This window comes from Primulina huaijiensis, chromosome 17 (assembly GCF_012295235.1).
Source record: "Primulina huaijiensis isolate GDHJ02 chromosome 17, ASM1229523v2, whole genome shotgun sequence".
Lineage (NCBI taxonomy): Eukaryota > Viridiplantae > Streptophyta > Magnoliopsida > Lamiales > Gesneriaceae > Primulina > Primulina huaijiensis.
This window is the reverse complement of record NC_133322.1, coordinates 265,492-287,640: the sequence shown is the minus strand read 5'-3', so window position 1 is coordinate 287,640 and position 22,149 is coordinate 265,492. Positions and strand designations below refer to the sequence as shown.

At 35.7% G+C, this 22,149-nt stretch overlaps 5 protein-coding genes across 6 annotated transcripts; 3 read left to right on the top strand and 2 right to left on the bottom strand.

Moving 5' to 3' along the window:
* Positions 1–1,190: 1,190 nt before the first annotated feature.
* On the top strand, positions 1,191–6,155 carry LOC140962864 (probable metal-nicotianamine transporter YSL7). The gene is made up of 6 exons (XM_073421917.1): positions 1,191–1,683; positions 3,579–3,742; positions 4,319–4,416; positions 4,512–4,646; positions 4,746–4,935; positions 5,017–6,155. Exons 1-6 carry the CDS (start codon positions 1,272–1,274, stop codon positions 6,127–6,129), a joined length of 2,112 nt encoding a protein of 703 aa, XP_073278018.1. The 5' UTR covers positions 1,191–1,271; the 3' UTR covers positions 6,130–6,155.
* Positions 6,156–7,576: 1,421 nt separating this feature from the next.
* Positions 7,577–14,076, top strand: LOC140962995 (nibrin homolog). 2 transcript variants are annotated; one of them, XM_073422174.1, is made up of 14 exons: positions 7,577–8,117; positions 8,560–8,613; positions 9,006–9,270; positions 9,401–9,486; positions 10,296–10,426; positions 10,512–10,558; positions 10,665–10,773; positions 11,420–11,503; positions 11,864–12,029; positions 12,467–12,978; positions 13,333–13,394; positions 13,484–13,586; positions 13,656–13,714; positions 14,029–14,076. In XM_073422174.1, the coding sequence occupies exons 1-13, from the start codon at positions 8,081–8,083 to the stop codon at positions 13,707–13,709; spliced, it is 1,710 nt and encodes a 569-aa protein (XP_073278275.1). In that variant the 5' UTR covers positions 7,577–8,080; the 3' UTR covers positions 13,710–13,714; positions 14,029–14,076. The 2 variants fall into 2 exon arrangements, with proteins under 2 accessions (XP_073278275.1, XP_073278276.1); XM_073422175.1 differs by having other exon boundaries at positions 13,886–14,076.
* Positions 14,077–15,065: 989 nt separating this feature from the next.
* LOC140963521 (NDR1/HIN1-like protein 6) lies at positions 15,066–16,052 on the top strand. The gene has a single exon (XM_073422877.1). The coding sequence runs from the start codon at positions 15,112–15,114 to the stop codon at positions 15,877–15,879; it is 768 nt and encodes a 255-aa protein (XP_073278978.1). The 5' UTR covers positions 15,066–15,111; the 3' UTR covers positions 15,880–16,052.
* Positions 16,053–16,515: 463 nt separating this feature from the next.
* On the bottom strand, positions 16,516–19,174 carry LOC140962380 (uncharacterized protein At1g65710-like). Its single transcript, XM_073421246.1, has 2 exons — positions 17,830–19,174; positions 16,516–17,612 (listed from the first exon to the last, which is right to left on the bottom strand). The coding sequence occupies exons 1-2, from the start codon at positions 18,850–18,852 to the stop codon at positions 16,761–16,763; spliced, it is 1,875 nt and encodes a 624-aa protein (XP_073277347.1). The 5' UTR covers positions 18,853–19,174; the 3' UTR covers positions 16,516–16,760.
* Positions 19,175–19,682: 508 nt separating this feature from the next.
* On the bottom strand, positions 19,683–22,102 carry LOC140962418 (uncharacterized). The gene is made up of 4 exons (XM_073421293.1): positions 21,840–22,102; positions 21,663–21,738; positions 20,738–20,910; positions 19,683–19,970 (listed from the first exon to the last, which is right to left on the bottom strand). Exons 1-4 carry the CDS (start codon positions 21,950–21,952, stop codon positions 19,895–19,897), a joined length of 438 nt encoding a protein of 145 aa, XP_073277394.1. The 5' UTR covers positions 21,953–22,102; the 3' UTR covers positions 19,683–19,894.
* Positions 22,103–22,149: the final 47 nt, after the last annotated feature.

Here is a 22,149-nt window from a genome sequence, read left to right as displayed (position 1 = left end):
GCGATGCAAGACTTTGTCTGTAGCATGATTTCAAAATTTTCATCTTTAGTGACTTCTTAAATATGTACACACTATGATATATATAATTATAAAATCTGATCGAGTGAACATATTTTATTAAAATTTGTGCTTCTTGTATAGCATTGACAGACCGACAGTGGAATTTGGGATTATCTTGTGAATCTGGTATTAGATTTGGCCTTTCCAGTTGCTTCATTTGGCACAAATGTACTGTATCTTACACAATAAATTTTGAGTTCGCAAAGAAATGACATATTCTTAGCTATGAACTTTTAATAATTTATTTTTTAAAAATTACCTCTGTATCTATTTATTTACGTAGATTCTGAAAGCCCTTTTTTAAAAAAATTTTTTTTGTATTCATCTACTCTGATAATAAATAGGAAAATGCGTTAAAATTAAAAAAGTTATCCTTGTATCAAAATAATTAATAAAAATGCACTTTAAACAATATTTCAAAAATTTATTTATTGTATAATATTTGTCATGGTCACTTGTGAGTCAAGTTGTGGTTTGAGTTAAAACTGGAATGGGAACACTAATCACTAAAATTCAACCTTTATTCACATCTTTGTCACAAATAAGAATGCGTTAAAGTCAACCCAACCAGCAGGCATTCACAGATTAGATTAAAGTTTTAAATTGGTATATTATAATATGAAACCCTAAATTAAGTTAAATTTATAAAAATGATTTACAAAATAGGAATTCATAGAGGAGCAATGACCGTTTCTGTCCACCCAAATGCATCATAAAATAGTACTGTCTTCATCCCATGTATGAATGTGCGTAAACACACATTAAAGAAATTATTTTTAAAAAGAAATCAAATTTTGTAGAGAAAACTTTTATATCACTTTTGTTAGAGTATCTCTCTAATATAGTTAATGACTATTAGTATATTAGTAAAAAATAGATTATATATTTGAAACAAATTAAAAAATATATTATTTTTATATTTATATAAAAGGGATGAAGCATTCTGGCAAAATAAAATATTAAATCAACCGCTATTCTTTTAACATATATAAAGATATATAACATATAAATAAATAATTTACAAGATTGCGAAAACTTTGAAATTCCCGATACATACTATATACATATTTTTATTTTTATTTTTTTAAAAAAATAAACAATATATACGTATATCTATCCACTATGTCTAGCTACATATGATCATGACCTGAGCCAAAAATCTATTGCTCTTACCACACAATCCACCCAAAAGATCGATCCCATAAACCCAAATGGATCATAACTCCACGAGCATCAACAATCGGAAGCCAGAAAGAATCAATAATTTTAACGAAGATGACCAAAATATCGATCACAGCAAAGAAATCTTGGAAAAAGAGGAGTCAGTGGAGAAGATATTCGAGAGCAAAGAGGTTCCGCCATGGCAGAAGCAGCTCACCTTCAGGGCCTTCTTCGTGAGCTTTGTTCTGAGTATTCTCTTCACTTTCATAGTGATGAAGCTGAATCTGACGACGGGTATCATCCCTTCGCTCAATGTGTCGGCGGGGCTTTTGGGGTTCTTCTTCCTCAAAGTTTGGACTACGTTTCTGGAGAAATCTGGGTTTCTCAGACAGCCATTTACGAGGCAGGAGAACACTGTGATTCAGACCTGTGTTGTAGCTTCCTCCGGCATAGCCTTCAGCGGTACGCACCCTCACTTAGCTTCATTATTGTCCATTTATTTTACTTGATTATTCTTTCAATTATCCATTTATATCATTTTTCTTAAAATATTGATTAGTTTGAGATTTTTTTTTTTTTTTTTTTTTTTTTTTTTAAATTTTTTTTTTTTTTTTCGTTTTGCCTTTTCTTTCTTGATTATTGTACTTGTGAAAAATATGACGAGAGCATGAAATACTTATTTTTTTTTTATTCTACAAGGTTGGTGAAGCCAATGATATTTGTCTACAATTCGAATATTTGGGACAAAGTAATGAATATAATTTCATGAATCTCGAGAAATTAAGTGATCAAGAGAGCGATCGCCCTGCCTTGTCCCATCTTTCTAGGTTGATTTCTGGCAACCTGGCAAATCCATTACTATATTTATTTTTGACAAAAACTTATATAAACGACACGATGAGTGGTATTTTGTGAGACAAAAACTTTTGATAATAAAAAATATTATATTTCATATTAAAAATATTTTTTGACTCGAAATATTACCGATGGACCTGTCAGAATTTCTCGTATTAATAACAAGCATTTAGTGGACCTTACCAACTGTATAGTGTACTTTACAAGTAAATGTATAGGATGGGAAAACATATGGAAATATCGAAATATTATATGGAAAAAATATCGAAATTATCGAAAATCATACCGTACCGAAATTTTCGATATCGATATCGGTACGTAATTATTTTTTTCAATTTTTTTTATTATTATTTTTTAAATTTAAGTTCGATATACCGAAAATATTTTCGGTATATACCGACATTTTTTCGGTATACCGACAAAATTTTCGGTGTCGGTACGATATCTGGTATGAACATTTTTATATCGAAAATTCGATATATCGAATATGCGGTATACCGAATTTCTGATATCGATATCGATATAAATATGAAAAAATTTCATAGCGATATTTACTGTACGAACTAGGGTACCGTACCCACCCCTATAAATGCATAGTGGAAGACTTTTTTGAAATATTAATGGTGGGCGGGCACCGGTGGAGTCCAGATTTAGATGACAGCTACAAATTAATTTTTAATGCCAGATTCTGTGATAACTTCAATTTATTTAATTGAAATCCAAAAAACTGTTTTTTATAAAATGATTATGAAAAGTTTAGAGTGACTTCTTGATTAAACACTGACCATTTTTTATTTTTCCCCATTTCTTTATAATTTACAAATTTAATTATTTCAGAATATGTTCCAAACACACCATAATATTTAACTATGGTCCCCACCATTATTGGTTATAAACTTATCTTCATCTATTTTTTTAGATATATAATTTAGCGTCGTGGATACGTGAGATCAATTTAGTCAACGGTCCAAAATTTATGCATGCGAGGTTTGATATTCAAGAATATGCAGAGGGAGGGTCCCAGATTTTTGGAAATATCAAAACTGAAATTAATGATATTTGTTTTGGGATTTAAAGATGATTTCAATCCCATGTGATCAGTCTAAGTCAAGTCTTTACTATTTTTTCTCGTCTTCTAGTTTAATACATATACTTTATTTATTTCTCGACGAACAACGTACAATATACTTTGTAAATCTAATAATTATACATTGAGTAAATGTAGTATACATACTGAATTTCTCGACGGCGGTCACGGTGACGATAAATCATTGGAACCCGCGATCGTGGACCGTTGATAAAATTACAGGAAAAGTGTTCTAAAATTCATTGTGATCTCACTGACTCCAAGTTAAAGAAAAAGACTCCTGAATTTCCCAAATAAGAGAGAATGTTTGTAATGAGAATACAAACAAAATGATATATGTGGAGTGGTATGTGTTAGAATGTTCATTGAAATGCAGCTGTTGAATGAACAAACTTTGATCAATCAATTTTTACAGGAGGTTTTGGCAGCTATCTTTTTGGTATGAGTGAAAATATTGCCAAAACATCTACTGAAGCTAATGACTCACAAAATATCAAGAATCCAGCCCTCACGTGGATGATTGGATTCCTTTTTGTGGTTAGCTTTTTGGGACTCTTTTCCGTGGTGCCTCTCCGTAAGGTCTGTACATTCTCTCTGATTCCATACTTCCATCTATTTGGTGCTGTTACATGTCCTATATCGTTCTGCACCAAAGTGTGAGGGATTTTTCGAACTGAATTGGGGACGAACTCTCCTTTGAGATTATGGCCTAATATTATTATTGGTGCTCTAGTTGGGAAGCGAACTTAGAAAGAATTACCATTAGGTGCTGTCACTGTTCTGCTGGATTTTGATGGGAGATGGGGTGTAGGTGTCAATTATGTGCTACTTGTATCCCATATAGGTTAGATTAATTTTGAAAGTCATCGGGAGTAGTGGGCATCAACTTCTCAATAGTTAGGCAGTTTCACTAGCGGTGGAATGACTTGCACTCCCACCTTATTTAGGATATGGTGTTTCCTCTTTGACTTATTGCCTAGTGGTTTTATAAAGGAGATACATTCATATAGTTTATCATCTTCGAAATCACATATGTAATACTTGACATATTATGTATGTCGATTTGTCCTGTACAGAAACAGAAGTATAATATTCTCAATATTATCACTTAATTCCGAACTCAGAATCTGAATCTATGTTTTTAATGGTTTTCAGATAATGATCATAGACTTCAAACTGACATACCCAAGTGGGACGGCTACCGCTCACTTAATTAACAGCTTCCACACTCCTCAGGGAGCCAAGTTAGCAAAGTGAGCTCCTGTATACGCGCACCATAAATCTTGTTTGGAAAACAGTATTTGAATGCACAAGTCTTCTAAATTTATTCGGTCTTGCTTGCCTCCAGGAAACAAGTTAGAGCCTTGGGGAAATTCTTCTCTTTCAGCTTCTTGTGGGGCTTCTTTCAATGGTTTTTCACTGCAGGAGATGGCTGTGGATTCGTTGAATTTCCAACTTTCGGTCTTAAAGCCTACAAAAACAAGTAAAAATAGCCATTATTGACTAACATCATGTAGTTAAGTTTGCAGTCTTTATATTCTTCGTATTATTTTAAGCTTTATGCTTGTTGATCAAAAACCAGGTTCTACTTTGATTTCTCAGCAACATATGTCGGTGTCGGTATGATATGCCCATATTTGATCAATGTATCTTTACTAGTTGGAGCCATTCTCTCGTGGGGTATAATGTGGCCACTCATAGAGAATAGGAAAGGTGATTGGTACTCGGCAACATTGGGGCCTAGCAGTCTCCATGGCATTCAAGGTTACCGGGTATATTAAAATACACTAAACTAAATCTTGAACGTTTCGATGGCCTATATATATATATAGCCTTTCTTGATTCCTTCACAGGTCTTCATTGCCATAGCCATGATCCTAGGTGATGGCTTATACAACTTCGTCAAGGTCCTAAGCTGTACTTTACTCGGGTTGTACCAACAAATCCGTGATAAAAATTCAGGCTTAGCACTCCCAGTCGGTTCCAATTCATCTCCTTCAAATACTCCTTCAGTATCCTATGATGATGAACGTAGGACCCGACTTTTCCTCAAGGACAAAATCCCTACATGGGTCGCCATTTCTGGGTACATGGTACTTGCCATAATCTCTGCGGCAGCTCTTCCACACATTTTCCATCCACTCAAATGGTACTATATAATTGTCATGTATATATTTGCACCAACACTAGCTTTTTGCAATGCCTACGGATGTGGACTCACCGATTGGAACCTAACATCGACCTATGGAAAGTTGGGCATATTCATGATTGGGGCCTGGGCTGGAGCCTCCCATGGGGGAGTTCTTGCCGGACTAGCTGCTTGTGGAGTCATGATGAATATAGTCTCCACTGCATCAGACCTCACACAAGATTTCAAGACCGGATACATGACTCTAGCATCTCCCAGGTCCATGTTCGTGAGCCAGGTGATCGGGACCGCTATAGGTTGTGTAGTCGCACCGTGCGTATTTTGGATATTCTACAAGGCATTCCCCAATCTCGGCACGTTGGGCTCACAATATCCGGCACCGTATGCGACTGTCTACCGTGGCATCGCTATCTTGGGGGTCGAGGGGTTTTCATCTCTGCCAAAGAACTGTCTCACGCTGTGTTATGTTTTCTTCATAGCAGCAATCGTCATCAACGCATTAAGAGACATTGTAGGGCCAAAATGGGCTAGGTTTATTCCTATCCCAATGGCTATGGCTATTCCTTTCTATCTCGGGCCATATTTCACCATTGACATGTGTCTGGGGAGCTTGATTCTTTTCATTTGGGAGAATGTGGATAAGGCTAAGGCCGATGCGTTTGGACCGGCAGTGGCTTCGGGACTGATATGTGGAGATGGGATTTGGACATTGCCCAGTTCAATCTTGGCTTTGGCTGGTGTAAAGCCTCCGATTTGTATGAAGTTCCTATCAAGAAAAACTAATGCACGCGTGGACACTTTCTTGCGTAATAATTAGTTTGCTCAGCTGTCTTTTCTTTTGTATACCCTTGCGATTTCCCGGTTTCATATAAATATAAATATAAATATTTAAGTACTATTAAGTGTAATGTAAATTTTATCCAGTGTTTTTTCGTGAACGAAAATGGCTAAATGCCTATACAATTACAACGAACAAGATTAGCTAATTTTCGTTCTAGTTCTGTTTTTTAGTTACGTGATAGTTTTCTTTTTTGACTATAATTAGAAGTATTTTCAATTTTTACTAAATTAAGCGCACGTGCTCTAATTAACTTTATAAGAAAAAAAATATTTTTTGTAGTAGAAAAATAGTTGTCTGATCTTCATTTCTAAGAGGATTTCTGTTGCTCCAAAATTTTAGCCAACTCGACAATATGCATTAGTATTTTTACTTTTAGGCAGTGTTTGGTTCGTTTGATTAGGTAGGTTTATTTTTTTTAACCCACTTAATCACTCGTTTGGTATGTTTTTTATTTAACCAAGTCAATCTCTTCTATGAATGATTAGGTTATATTAGGTAAGTTAAAATAATACTTCCTCACCCACTAGGATTATTTATCTCACTCTTAATTCATCCTATTTTTTCAATTTTATCATTCTTCTAAATCCAAACTCATCACCACTTCCTTGTGTATATGAGATATAATTATGACAGAGATGGTTAAAAGGTTATATTTTCATTAGCTTGTAGCAATTACAAGTACTATCTCTGGCATAATTATATAGATTATTTTCTTCTTTTTTTTAAATTATTTTAGCATATATACAGTGAAATGTCTACTATTAAAATACTATTAGAAATTTTATTTAATTTATTTTCGAAAAATACATTTAAATGCATGCATGCAATAACTGTCGACAATTACACATTTTAAAAAGTACTCAACTACTCGGTAAAAATATTACAGTTTAAAAGAATTCAAATTGATAACATGCAAAGTCCTATCAAACCATCAACATATAAAAGATAAAAATGTATAAAAATATCCATGTTTTACTCCTAACTCATAAACGTATAATGCGGAAAATTATGGTCCTTGGGTTAGCGTGCGCACATCCAGCTCAGCCTACTCAGTCTTCGGCGCCTCTAGTCTCCTCATCAATATGCTCACCTGCATCATTCACACCTAGTGAGTCTAAAGACTCAACACACCTAAATCGTCATAACAAGTACATATACATAACATGCAATAGTCAAAAATATTGTAATTAACATATATTTTATGATATTAAAAACATGAACTTAAATATAGCGTGTCAAAACATAACGTGTCCATAACATATTTCATCATATCAGCGTATACGTGTTCATTTTTTTTATTTGAATTTAGATAATTAGTTGTGACTTTAATATCAACTTTAATCGATGGATCCATCTACATATAACTGTGGTACCCGACGGTAGGGACATCAGCGACAATTTTATCAACCACTTAGCTTTGGCCTTGCTGGGCTGCGGTTGAGATGGAGGATTTGGGAGAGACGGTGGAGAAAGTCAAGGGAGACCAAAAGGTGGGTGGGGTAGAGGTTGGGGAGAGAATGAGGTCTTATATGGAGACTACTTTGAGCAGATTCTTGTAATCGTCCGTGAGCTTCTCGATGGTGGGGTCTGGGTGCCTCGAGGCTACATACTGCATTGAGGTGGTTTTGGCGCGGCAGAGGAGGAGGAAATTGGCGGCGGCGGCGGTTTTCTTGCCGAGTGAATTCTGATGATTTGAGTGGCCATTTTTTTGGCCGATTGTTGATATACGCACACTGTTTAACTATATATACATAATTAAATATTTCAGGAAAATAAATAATAATTTCTAAGGAAATGATTTAAATAAAATTAAAGTTACAATCATATTATTTAATCATATCGAAATTTTGCAGTCTCAGACTCGGACCGGAGCAACGCAGTCTTCTGGGTCAGTCCTGATTAAAAGCTTTTTACATCGTTGATTGCCATGGTTTGGGGCCTCTTTCCCGTCGACCCATTATCAGGTATCCCATTCCCACATAATACCTCTAACTCAGCATCATATGTTTTTGCTTGAGGAATTTTGTCGAACACTTCGCCTTCGTTGAGTAAAAACAAGATGCCAACTTTATCTCACGTACATCAAGCATGTCTCCTGGAAAGGAAGAAATTAAACAATCTCAAATAAACGCTTTATTACGAGAGATTTAAAGAGCAGTTGAAGTGGTTATGTTTGTAGCTTAGTAGTTTTGTATTTTGTTAGTTAAATGTTTGTTTCTTAAAGCGAATTTCAGTTTTAGCAATGAAAATAATTTCATAAACAAATTACTTTCTATCGAAAAACCAAGTATTTATTTGAGAAAAATAGAAAATAATATTTCTCTTTCCCATCATATAGTTAGTTATTTATTTTTTTTATCGAAGGGCAGAATTCTAATGATACTTCGACCTTACGGAATTTGGCAGGTGAAAATCTGTATCATATTTTCAGTAAAGGAACATACAAAGTGGGTCGAAAAGGTACCTGGCATTATGATTTTGGAAAGATTATATTTTGTTAGGCCCTTGAACGAGTTACTTTGATTTCCCAATTCAGAATCCAAGAAACATTGATTCATTGCAGTTCACGATGTCCCCAATCAAACATCAACTTTTAGTTATGAAAATGATTCTGCGGTCAAGAACACCACGATGTTTTTTTTGAGTTCATCTACTGAATTATGTAGGAAGATGGTTGAGTTTTATTGAAGTTCTTTAAGAATTGTGGTTCATGTATTTATGTGCAAGTCAAAGACAGACTAGAGGGAAAAAACAGCTAAAAAGATTGTCTGCTTTCAGTCTAATTTTGTCTACAAATTATTGTCTCATGAGCATCTGCAGTTATACTTAATACTTATGAAACTATTTTGTAGGATGTGATATAATCATTGACAAAGATAAAGGAGTTTCAAGGATCCATGCAGAAATTATCATTGATGAAATGATCTGCATGGATCATTTAGAGAAGAAAGCTTCAAAGCTTTCCTCCAAAGTTCGGATAAGAGACTGCTCCAAGTATGGAACATTTATTAATAAGAATCTGGATTTTAAGGAAAATGTTCATGAATTTCCCAATAAAGAAACATTGCTGAAGGATGGGGACCTGGTTTCGTTTGGAACTGGCAATGCTACCTACAGGTCCCAAGTTTTTCCAGATTTCATCATTTCCGCATTGATCTATCTGTAGTTAATTATTTAATTTACCACTGCTTGGTCTAAATTTTATGAAAGTGGCGTAACAATGTTGTTTGTTGTTGGTCATATGCAGGTTTTGTTTTGTTCCCCTCGTATTTTTCAAGTGCTCATCCAAGCCTTCAGAGACGAAACAGTTGGAAGAAAAGATATCATCGATTGGTCAGTGAGTTACTGTGAAGACCATATGTTACACCTAAATCAGCATCATTTAGCTGTCTGCATTATATTTGAATATTAAATTTCATGGAGGCTAAATGTGATTTTATGAGGAAATCTTGGATAGACAGAGTATTTCTATTCCAGGAAATGAACAAGTGTTCGATAAGGGACTAGAATATAAATGCACTTGAAGGGGGTGGTTCGGCTACCGGTTTCGTCATTCAATTACAAGGGGAGGAATGTGATTGGAGAACTTATCGACTTTTTCAGTTTTACTCCACACATTGAGAAAGAGCATCAATAATCGCTGACCATACCGAACATTTTTGGCTTACTGATTTTACCAGTTTCATTTTTGTCCTTGTATAATTATCATTTAAAACATGACTAGTTATTTTGCACCATTACCATGATAAACCACCACATTAAGGCTGTGTTTGGGTAGAAAGATTTTATTTGATAAAGGATTTGGAAGAATGAATTTAAAATGAATACAATAATTTGGGGATAGAATTCTAGTTAAAAGTAATTCAAAATTAAAAATAAAGGATTTAAAATCTGTGGATTTTTAAATTATCCAAATCATTCGAGTGATTTATAAATCTAAATCCACTAAATCCTTTTATCCGAATGCAGCCTAGGAGAATAATGTAATCATATCCAATTGTTTCACTGTCTTAATCATCATCTAAACCATCGTGCTAACCCAAATCAAGTAATTGAGGTATTCTTCGTGAGTTATCTCTTCTCTCTGTCTCTTCTATGATGTTAATATTTTGAAGTTTATGATTAATAAATTCTTCATTTAGGTGCGTGTATCAGTCAAAACTGGACTTCTCAATGCACCCATATGGTAGTCGATGACTTTATCCCTGTCACACATCAGATTATTGATGCTGTAGTGGCTAAAAAAAGCATTATCCAATTTAGTTGGATAGAGGTACAGTCACATCCTTCCTAGAGTTGATGTTTGTCATTTGCATTTCAAAATTAATATCTTCTAATTGATGAGCTTTTGGGTTCAGTTGATTGCAGGAAAAACTATTTGCACCGAAATACCCAGCTCCCTCTCGTAAGCATGTCATTGAGTTTCATTCCTTGTGTGACTACTGACAATAAGCATACTGTAGTTGAAGATGCGTTTATGGAACCTAATATCCCTGGCCTAAATTTATCAGGTACTCTCCAAGTTTGATGTTAGAAGGGATACACGTCAAAGTTATGGACCCTCGATCTCGAGAACAATGTTTGAGAAGATACACTTTTCTGCTGGAATCTTTACAGAAGGTGGCTGCTCTGGCACTTCACAATAGTTTTTTTCAAGTAGCAGTTGGTATCCATTTTCTTTTATATTTCCATCTGTTGAAAGAAAGCGGCAACACATTCATGTTATCATATGAAGAAGTGTGCATTTGACTAAGTACATTAGGAGTTACCGAGTGAAAGGCAGTACATATACATATGGACATTTATATGCGTAGTGGTAAGTGATATTCTAGTACATCTCTCCACACGATGAAGTCAAAATTTGTTTCATGTCGAGTATTTGTTGTTCTCTGACACAGAATACAAGGTCCGGGGAGCCTTTTCTCAAAACGTTTAACTTCTTTTTATTAACATTCTGGGACTTGTTTTATGATTTTGAATGTTAGATTCATTTCAAATATACCGTGTCAATGTGTTTGTGGAGGTGCAAGTTCATATCGTCATCTTTTTAGTTTTAGAATTTTCTCATAATTCTCATGGAAGGACAAGCCCTACTGGCTTTTTACGTTTACATGACCACCACCATATATAGCAGAGTTGACAGCTGTTATTAATATTTCACCAAAGTGTCTTTTATTTATTCTTTACCCGTCTCAGCTTCAAATATTTATGTTAATTTTGTGCTCAACACTTCATTTCCTTCCTTTATTTTCTGTATTTTTTGAAGTATAAATTCAAGGAAAAGCTACAGTTATTATTGGATGTGGGTGGTGCAGAAGTAGTCCTCGTCGAAACTTTAGATGATATCAAGGTATACATCATCGTTTTCTCTTTCTTCTTTATCGCTCATCAGTAAACCATGTTAAGTAGGAGTATTCGTTTTTCTCACAGATCCCTTGTCTGTGCTGAATTAAGAAAGTGCTCTAATATTCTACAAAATTACCTCCTGTTTTTCGAAATCTTGCTCTCTTGGTTTGCATAATTTATTGAACAGTGGAAGGTGCAGTAGTCACCTAACACCTCAATTTTGTTTGTGGAACTCCATTATTTTCTTTGAGAACCATAAGTACTAGTTCAGAGAAGTATTCTTTGTCTGTAAGTGGGTTGTATCGTTCTATAAAGGTTAGTTGAATTTCCTACTCATTTACTTAAGTGGATGTGTTCTTTGCAGAGCTTAGGAGAAAAAACTGGCCACTTGGTGTGTGTATTTCCGACTGGATCAACAAATACCAGGAGTTTTCACAACTTTAGTTCTGTGCCTAGCGTGAAAGAGTTGGAACTGATTTCAGCTGTTTTTTCTGGGCATCTCGACCCTTCTATGATTATATCAGCTCCTGGTAAGTATTTTGCGCTACTAAAATGCTAATATTTTCTTATAATAGGATGAAACTGTTTTGTCGTTTTGGAGCTTGGTTGTGCAACGGTTGACAATGGGGCTGTGCACTTAAATTAGGTTGTTTACGGAACAATGTCTAACGAATGACTATCCAGGATTGGAGAACTGCGATCTTAATATAATCATAATGTAGGATATTTTCCTGTTCTTAGAGTCTCAGAGTACTGCAGCCCTACCCAGCCTGTACCAAAAGATACATCCACATTTAAGCCTGTTTTGAGTTCGACTAGGCATGTGTTCTGTTTCAGCTTTAATGCTTCACTTTCTCGATAATGTCTTTAGCTTTGTGGAACTTGATCTTACTCGACTGCCAGCTGCTTTGTCTTAGCTGCTTTTGAGTTCAACAATTAATTTACTCATATAATTGTATTTATGCAGTGGTTGTCGCATCTTCATGCTCCACAGATGAGACAGTTGTGGCAGATTCTGACGTAGACATGGAAACTGTCACATCCATCCGCAAATCCAGTGTAGTTGATTTGATAGGGTCTGCTGATAATTCAAGCAAAGAACAGTTAACAATCCACAAGGTGGAATTGGCTGAAAGTGATTGCCAAGCAGGACCTGCTGTTCATGCCGTAGAATCTTTTGGGCGTAACAGTGGTCAGAATACGGTCGTGGTCAAATCCATTGACCATGAAAGCCAAGGATTTATACCTCTCACTCGTGATCCTGATCATCCTGATAGTTCTTGCTCTAATCCTGCCAAGTCCAATACCGTTGCTGCCACCTTCTCAAGGGATGGAAAAGATGGTGATGCTTTGAGAATGGCCAAGACTGAGAATCTTGATATTATATTTAGCCAAGATCTAATTGCTAGAGAGTATGCACCACTATCTCATCATTCTTCAACTGATGGTGTTGCCATAAACTTCAAACGCTTCAGGAAGGTATTGGTAACAAGTCTTAAGTTTATAATACACTTTAGATTGATGTTTGACTTTGTTGTTTCTGTTAATCCAAATTATTTTTGGCAGTTCCCATACCCTAACGCATCTCTTTTATTTCTTCTTTTCCCACCTTCGCTCCCCATAATATTTTTAGGTGCACTTCCGCACATTGGTGCACACAAAACTTAATAGTACTTGATCTCTTGAACTGCAATTCAATATGTATGTCGAAAATGTGGGTTCTCTTTCATATATGGGTTGCCTGAATTGAATATGTTTTGACTAATGTTTCTTCGTATATATTTTAAATTCTTGGTGTTTTTTTATTTTGGATCATTGTGGCCTGAACTTTAGATGGATGTTCCATCGGGTAACAGCTTCAACAACCTCGTTCCATTTGCAAAGTATCCATATCAGTATGCTTCATTTCCCTGCTTCCGTTCTGCTGCTCTACTCCTTTCTTAAGTATCCATATCAGTATACTAAGAGATTAAATTTTTTTTAGCGAGGCCGACTATGGGAATGAGGATGTGGCAGAATCTATAAAATCGGAGAAAAAGCGCAAACAGATGGAAACTATTGCTGAGGACTTATTTAACTATGAAAAGGTGTGTGGATTACATAAAACATCATAAAATTTTACATGTGGAAATTTTTACCATCGTTGATATGTGCAGGGTAGAAAACGTGGCACAGATGCTGCACTTCGTGGAGTTTTTACTCGTAATTAATTGAGGTATTATATCTAGACGCTGAATGTGTAAATGTGGTAGATATTTGTTCATGTGTTGGAGATCTTTCGTTTTTGTGTTCATGTAAAAGAGTCTTTTCTCAGAAATGTTGAAAATCTCGTCATATTTTCTGCTTGTTTTGAAGATAGTTAACGAGGCTTAGCTTTTGTGAACAGAACAATGATGAGATTACGATTGTCGAACATTTTGTATTTGGGCAGTCTGCTATTGTAAAATACGGGACGCCGTGAATTTTCTGTTGATCTTGCTTACTTTATCCGAGCTTTTAGCATACTCGTTGTTTGTATGACATGTGTAGTGCAAGTTAATTTTTTGAAGACTTTTGCTGGCAAAGGAAGGAAATATGGCTCTTTGTATGAAACAATTTCTGTAAATTTCGACTTTTGAGAGGCAGATTTTAATGTGAAATTAGAAAAATCGTTGCTTTTTTCCTACTCAAAATTCCCAGTTAGAACTTTTGTGAAAATTTCTTAAATCTAAAGTAATTGCTTTATTTTTTCCAGGTCGTAGTACATTTATGATATTTTAGAAGTATGGAGTTTTGGCTTCAAATAGGTATAGTACGTGTACGTAAGCAATTGACTTGGGCTTTTCTTTTTCGATTGTGCTACTCCAACTTGTAAATATGATGTTTACATGTGTGCTCCTATCTATCTAATAATTTATATATTAATCAGAAATTTGATTTTGCTCACGTTCACAAAGCTACGTGTTTGGCTAATTAATGAACATGTGAAATACACACTTTTTCTTGCGTTAACTTTCAGATTCAAGATTTTAAAAAGGAGATGTACGTACAGTATAATTGGTTATAAAAAAAAAAATAATAATAATCTGCAAAACCTCGTCAACTTATGAGGACCGTTATTATTATTCCATGCTCAAACTGTAGGTGCACTATAACAATGGATGAGTAAAGAAGCAAAGCATATGCGAATTTGTTATGTATGTATATATGTTTGACTATGGAAATGAAACTTCTTACACTTGCATTAAAAAAAGGAGTTTTTATTTCTATAATAATAATAATGACTTATTCAAGGGGATGACTACGAATTCTAATATACAAAAAAATAAAAGATGGCGACTCTTCACCAACCCGAGAATTGTTAAAAGTCAAGTTAACCATTACATTACATTACATAAAGATATATGGTGTTAAAATATAATATAGTGATATAGTTTATTTTTAGATATGTGTGAAAATTTAAATTAAGATTATCGATTATGTTGGAAGATATAAAAATAGAGTTTAAAAACCAACATTTAATATTTTTTTTAAAAAAAATACAGATTTTCTGTCAATGCTAACACACCGCCACTCTCGGTTTCATACTTTTATAAACATCTCGAGTTTGCTTGCTCTCCCCTCTCAAATGCAATGGCCGATCATCAAAGAATCCATCCACTCCAAGATTCCGATGCGGCCGCGACGTACAATAAAGCCACCACCCCGCTGGTGGCCCGAGGGTCTTTTCGCTCCGACAGTGGTGATCCCGAGAGGCAACATCCGCCGCCTCTCACCCGCATAGTCCCATATTCTCCTTCAAAACCACCAAGAAGGAGGTGCAGCTGCTTCAAAAAGTGCCTTTGTTGGACCATATCCCTTCTGCTGATCCTTCTCATAATCCTTGGAATTTTGGCTGCCATTATATTCTTTGTTTTCCAACCAAAACTACCAAAATATTCAGCAGATTCCATGAGAATAACCCAGTTTAATCTCACGAACAGCAACATCTTGTCCGCTTCGTTGAACGTCAACATCACCGCAAGAAATCCGAACGAAAAGATCGGAATATACTACGTGGGTGGAAGCCATTTGAGTGTGTGGTATACAGGAACAAAACTGTGTGAAGGTTCGCTGCCGGAGTTTTACCAGGGCCACCGCAACACCACCGTGCTCAGCCTTACTCTGGCGGGGCAAACTGATAATGCGACGGGTTTGCTGCAGTCGTTGCAGGCTGCGCAGCAGAGTGGAAGCGTCCCTTTGAATCTCCGGGCCAATGTTCCCGTGAGGCTGAAGCTTGGGAGATTGAAGCTCATGAAACTGAAGTTCTTGGTGAAGTGCAGAGGGGATGTCCACACTTTCAGGCAAGGTGAAGTGATCAGAATTAGAGATAGTATTTGCAAATTCAGATTCAGAGTTTAATATTTTATATTACCATTTGATATAATATATTTACATGAAAAAACATATATTTTAGATTTTTTAATTTATATGATATTTATTTATTTTTACCGAATGTGCTATGATTTCTATAATCCTATGTATTTAAGGTGTACGTGTGTGAAATAATGCTACGTAATTTCTTTTGTGATTAACATTATGCCATGAGCCATCAATACCTTTTTTTAGTTTATAATACTGCTGACAATCGATCTCAAGGCTCTTTTTGTTTTCATAAAGTTATTTTTCCTTATTTTGCAGTTATATATTGGCCAAATCTTGATGCAATATCGAATCAATACAATATGAAAATTGAATAATCCTAAAATTATATTTCGATTTATATTTCATTAAACATGATATTTCACAAGTTACTTTATTTTCGAACTTGATAGTTCTAGAACAATCTCTAAATAAGAAAGACAATTATTTTTTAAAAATTTCTCATTTAAAAACATCACATTGCCTCGTGCATATATATTACAAATCCATCAAAATTGTCGTATCAACATGACTAAACACCAACTTTCATGATCATGACTTGAATTTCGGCCCGCACCTAAATCTGCCCCGAGTGACAATTTGAATTTAGCCAAACATTAGCATCCTTAAATCTATTATTCTCTTCTGTCAATTATGAATTTATCAATTGCTAAAAGTGAGAAAATAAGAGAGAGTTAGTTGATCAGTCACTACAAATTGTTTGCACGAGGCTTTATGCAAAGAAACAATTAGTTGAAAATGATAATGAAATTTTAACTAGAAAACGAAATGGTGAAACAAAACAAATAGAGCTCAGAGTTGCAAGCTTGCGCAACCACCAATAAACACAATGACATAAAACTTCACAATAAGTCCCACGTTTAGGTTGCAGCAGCTGCTGCCTTTTGAGCTCCTCTTGATCCAATCCTGCCACGGCCAATCCCAGACCGTTGATTATCAAACTCCCTCTTCTTTGAGTTTGTTTTTTTTCCAGAATCAGACGCCACATGCCTCACTTCATGCTGTCTCTTAACCGACCTTGAAGATGCCCAACGATCAGTAGAGTCAACCGAATTAGGCTCCCAACTAAAAGGAGATATCCAGTTTTGCTGACCACCCATAAAGCTGTTGCTGCCCGAGGATTCTTGCTCTTCAAATTCATCGACATCTACTGCACCTCTCCCTACTGTCACATATTTATGAAAGGCAGGATCCATCAAATTATTATCAACTACCACCTCAGATTCCATCAGAGGGCTCCCTCCTGAAATGGGCTTGTTGGTTTCATTGCTTTTACCTAATTGCTCAGCCACAGGATTTCTTTGTCCATCCTTGGAGAATGTACTGGAGAAATTGGAACTGGTGGTGGAGTTGAGATCAGCAACTGCTTCAAGAATAGAGCAGGCTTTAGTCACACAGGGAGGGAGTGAAAAAGCCACTGGAGGGTCTTTCTTTTGGTGGAAATTTTGGATGTCTTCGAGCAATAATGAAGTGTAGGATGTTACAACAGGATTTGATAACGCATCGGGGTTGACGTCTATTTCTCTGGATAAACGAGACGATCTGCTTCTAATCACCGAATGGAAAGGTTGAAGACCCTCGGTTGCGCAAGTAATCACATTCACCTGTGTTTCGTTTTTGGTTTTGCAGTTTGAATTCGTCGGGTTGCTGCATCTCAACTTGTTCTCTGCTGCCCCTTGGTTGGTATCAGCATTTTGCTTCGGTTGTGGAGTCTGCGAGATGGATCGAGTTGTAGAAATACATCACAACATATTTCTGAAGATTTGTTAATGTTGACTGCAATGTTCTCATATAGTTGTAAGAATCTTGTCTTGCCTAAGTCCGTTTCAAGAAACTCGCTCAACAGACATTGGTACTTAATAACTAGATTGAAAAAAGGTTACTAGGTAAATGCAAGACAGTTTCAAACAACTTGGTACTAAAGCTCACCTGCAGTATAATGTTGGTGTCGATCTCACCAAGGGGATTTCTCCTGCAAGGGGAAATTTCCGCCTTCCTCGAATTGCTTCGGCTGAGTGGCAAGGGCTGCTGGACTTGTCCCGGATTCACATTCTGATTCTCGTTTGAAACCTTTACTCTTGCAGGGGATTGAGTACGAGGAGTTGATGCGGTTCTCGAAGCCACAGCCCCATCCCCACCAGCATTTCTCTTCACTTGATTCCTTTTAACGGCCACATCTAAATCTGGCTCAGCACATCCATTACCACTCTTATCAGTGGCGGGTACAGAGACCATCTTGGCCGGCTTGAAACCAGAAATGGCAGGGCATGAATTAGGGCCCCCGTTAGGAGCCGGAGATTCAGATCTCCTACCAGGAGATCTGCTCACCCGCCTTTCCCTCTCCCTACTTGGTGTCCTCCTCCGACCACTAGGCTGACGGCTCCGGTTGCGGTTGCGACGGCTCTCACTCCCCAGGCCTGCCGCACCATCACGCTCATCTCCATCAACAGCAGCACCATTCCCTTCAAGCCCATCGCCCTCAGAGTCGAAATCAAAACTTCTCTTCGATCCAGAGTACTTCTTCCCACAGCTTTCAGAGAGGGACGTCGCCTTTCCCGTGGAGGAGCTCCGGCTGAGCCTGCCGCACTGTATCAAAATGGCGTCCAGCTCCTCCTTCGTACAACTGGAACTCCTCACCGCTCCTCCTCCTCCTCCAGCAGTAATTTCAACTACATTACCCGCACCAGAATTACCACTCACACTACGAGACTTTTCACCCGATTCTTCACCTTGCTCTGCATCTCTCTTCCCTTCTACATCACTCTGCAAAGATCTATCATGGCTTTTCCTATGTTTGATGAGGAATATTTCTTTCTTCACCGTTTCTTCTTCTGCCTTGTTCTTCTCCAATTGGGTATTAGATATGATCCTTTCAGGTTGGTTTGAATGTGCAATAGAGGAAGAGGGAGAAGATGAAACACAAACGCTCTTCTTGCTCAAACAACTACCCATTTTTACACAGATGTTATTCACAAAACAGAGAGTAGGCAACAACAAATCGGGATTAAACGGTTGGGAAAGAATGTAAAAGGAGAGGAGGCAGAGAGGGAGAAAAGAAAAAGGGGTACAATGTTCAAGAAATCCATTGAATTCAAGTTTGTGGAGAGAGAGGGAATTCAAATTTTGACAGGGGAGTGCGAGCGGGCTAGCCGTTATATTTAAATTATGTCCTCTTTATGTCCGAAAATTATTTAATTTAGGACCACTCTCTGTACACCACGTGAGTCAGATTCATTTCTTTTTACCATCATAATTTTTTTTATAAAAAAAATCTTTGAAATTTTGTAAAATTAAATACGCATCATTCATTAAGTAAATTACTTAAAATACTTTATTCCACATCGCATCAAACTATATATGGTTCAAATTATGAAATTTGATAAATTGAAGCATTAACTACACAATTAATATGATTACTAAAATAAATTTAAAACCTTTTTGGATTATGCAAATGCCAATTAGCTATAATTTTGCTTAAAACGAGTATTTATCCATTAAGTCATGATTCATTTGTTTGGTCGGACTTGAATTATCAAACTATACTAAATTATTATATAGTTGTTGGGATTTTTTTACCTTCTCTAGTTTTAGATATTATATTTATCAAAATAATAAATATATTAAAGTCATCAGATATACTTGAAGTTGGCTTGAATTTAAAAATTTTGAATAAAAAGCATTTAATAATCAAGTTAGCTCGAAAAACTTGTGAATAATTAGTTTATATCCCTAAACAGAGAGATGTAGACGACATGAAGTTCGTTTCTAGATGTCTCAAATGATACACTAGAAAGTATCAATATATTGCCCTTACTAAGAATGGAAATGAACAGACATTCATTAATCATAATCTAGCTTCGTTTATTTCATATAAATGACACTACCACCAAACTATTTTGCCCACAGAAGCAAAAAAGTTTCAACTGAAACAAAACAATAGCACAAAATGTCATATAGTGAAGAGTAGTATCATCTTCCTCGAGCTAATCTTTGATCATGTAGTGAGTAAATGCACACCAAAAGAAATTGTGCAAATCATAAGCCCCAGCACAGCCAAGAATCCATATTTCCTGCACATGGAAAAATTATCAATTGTGTCATCATGGTCTCCTGCACACAAGAATCCCGTTTCCCTAAAGGATTGTGCCTAGATGAGAACTGCGATTCTCCGCAAGCCATAATGTGCGTCTTGTTGTGCACTTTCAAGAATTAAGATTAACATGCATGTATAAAAGTTAGAAACAAAGTGTGGTGCACAACCAAAATGGAACTGTTGTCTGGGCTTAAATAATATCAGGTAATCAAGTTGAAGTCCAACATGGTAATGTATCACCCAGAGTTACTACTTAGCTTAGGCTCCACCCCGTTCCAAAACAAAAATCGATCAGTTATTATGATTCCTGAAAACTCATTAACCACAAGTCTATTTCCATCAATGCTAAAGAAATTATTGGTCTTATTAATTGATCAGTTTGTGAACAAATTGACTTATAGTTTTCTTTTCGGAAGTCTAACAATTTTAAAAACTCCAAAGTGAAGCGCCATCGACTTAAGGCAATTCTAAGATGAATGACCCCTGGAAGCTTCCTATGTCATCACCGGAAAGACTCATGTTGGTTTAGTGGAGACAATCGTCGAATATGCATTCACGTTTTTCTTTAACTCACAATATGCATATTAAATATAATTAAAGTAAAAGATGATAGAAATGCCAACAAAGATCCAATAGTTAAGCATACCATACATAAAGAATAGATCTATCTTCGTATTTGGAATACAATACCATCAACCTTAAGTTCTGAAAACTGATCAAAGAGAATGAATGAAAGAAACGAACCCAATTGAAAGACGTTTTTGTGGATCACCGGTGGAATAGCCTTTGAAATAGTAAAAGCGCGAAACACCGTAAGCAACCCCGAGCAATGCACATATCACAGGATGCCTGATCCCTCCCAATATCATCAACATGAAAAACATTGGCATCATTTCCAAGGAATTCTGGTGCCCCCTCTACACCCAAAAAATTTCTTACACGTTATGTATCAACCAAGAATAATCATCACATAAGGAGAACACTTACAATCATTGGCTCGTTCAAATACAAATGCAACTTGCTTAATAAAGTTTTTCCACTTGAAAAAAAAGGCCCAGTTAGACTAACCCAAGGCAATGCTTGATATGTTTTCTCGAATGTTTTCATTTCCAAAAACAAACATATTATATTTGTTGAACTGCAATTGAAAATATATTTCAATCAGCTTTCACATGTCCTCAAACAGTCATTATCTTAATTCAGCTTATCATTCTTAAGAATAATTTTAGTATTATATTACATTCTTATACAAAATATTACTTTTAAAGATTTTAAATCACGAGATCTAAAACAGAAAAAATGAACCTAAAAAAATAACAAATCATGAAATATTTTCTGAAAATACGTGAACATATAACCACATATTCCATAGCTTTAATTTAATTTCTATATGTTCATAATTTTATGTTATTTATTATTTATATCCATTAAAAATTAAGTTTTGTAAATTGTAAAGGCTTTAAAAAGTCAAACTTCAGTAAACCATAGTGATTAAAGTCCCAAGTTAGGAAAAATTACTCCAAAATGTTTTGAATCGGAGGGGTGATTCCATCCAAACATTCTAATTTGTAATGCTAAACTACGTTGGCTGATGAAATCTAGATATGGTTCATGAAATATAATCAAGTAATAAATTAGGCCATAAATGAAACAAATAAAAAGCAAAAACCTGAACGCAGTTAAAGATCTTAGCATCTTTGTTTTCAGCTTCTGTGACATACATCGTCGGATAGAACACTTTATACCTGCAATCAAATTAACATAATAAAACCCAGAAATTCAAGAAAAGGGCTTTCAATTAAATGCCTCAGATATCGTAATTAATTAAACCCCAGAGAACCAGTACCTCTGTCGGGCTCTGCCAACTTGTGAGGCCATCCAAAAATTGAGAAAACAGTAGAGAACAAGAACAAAAACCACGTAGCCGTATTCTTTTGGCAGTAATTCAACTCCAGCCATGCTAGTTTCTTTCGCAAAAGAACTCTCCGAAACTGGTTTCTTTTCTTTTCTTTTTTTGGGTGTATTTAGTGAGATTTCTCAGAGAACCCGGTGGAGATTTTATCACCGGTGTTTCCCAGAATTAGCTTTTTCCCCAAGGCAGATTTATTGTTAAAATAATATAAGTTTAGATATATATATATATATATATATATATA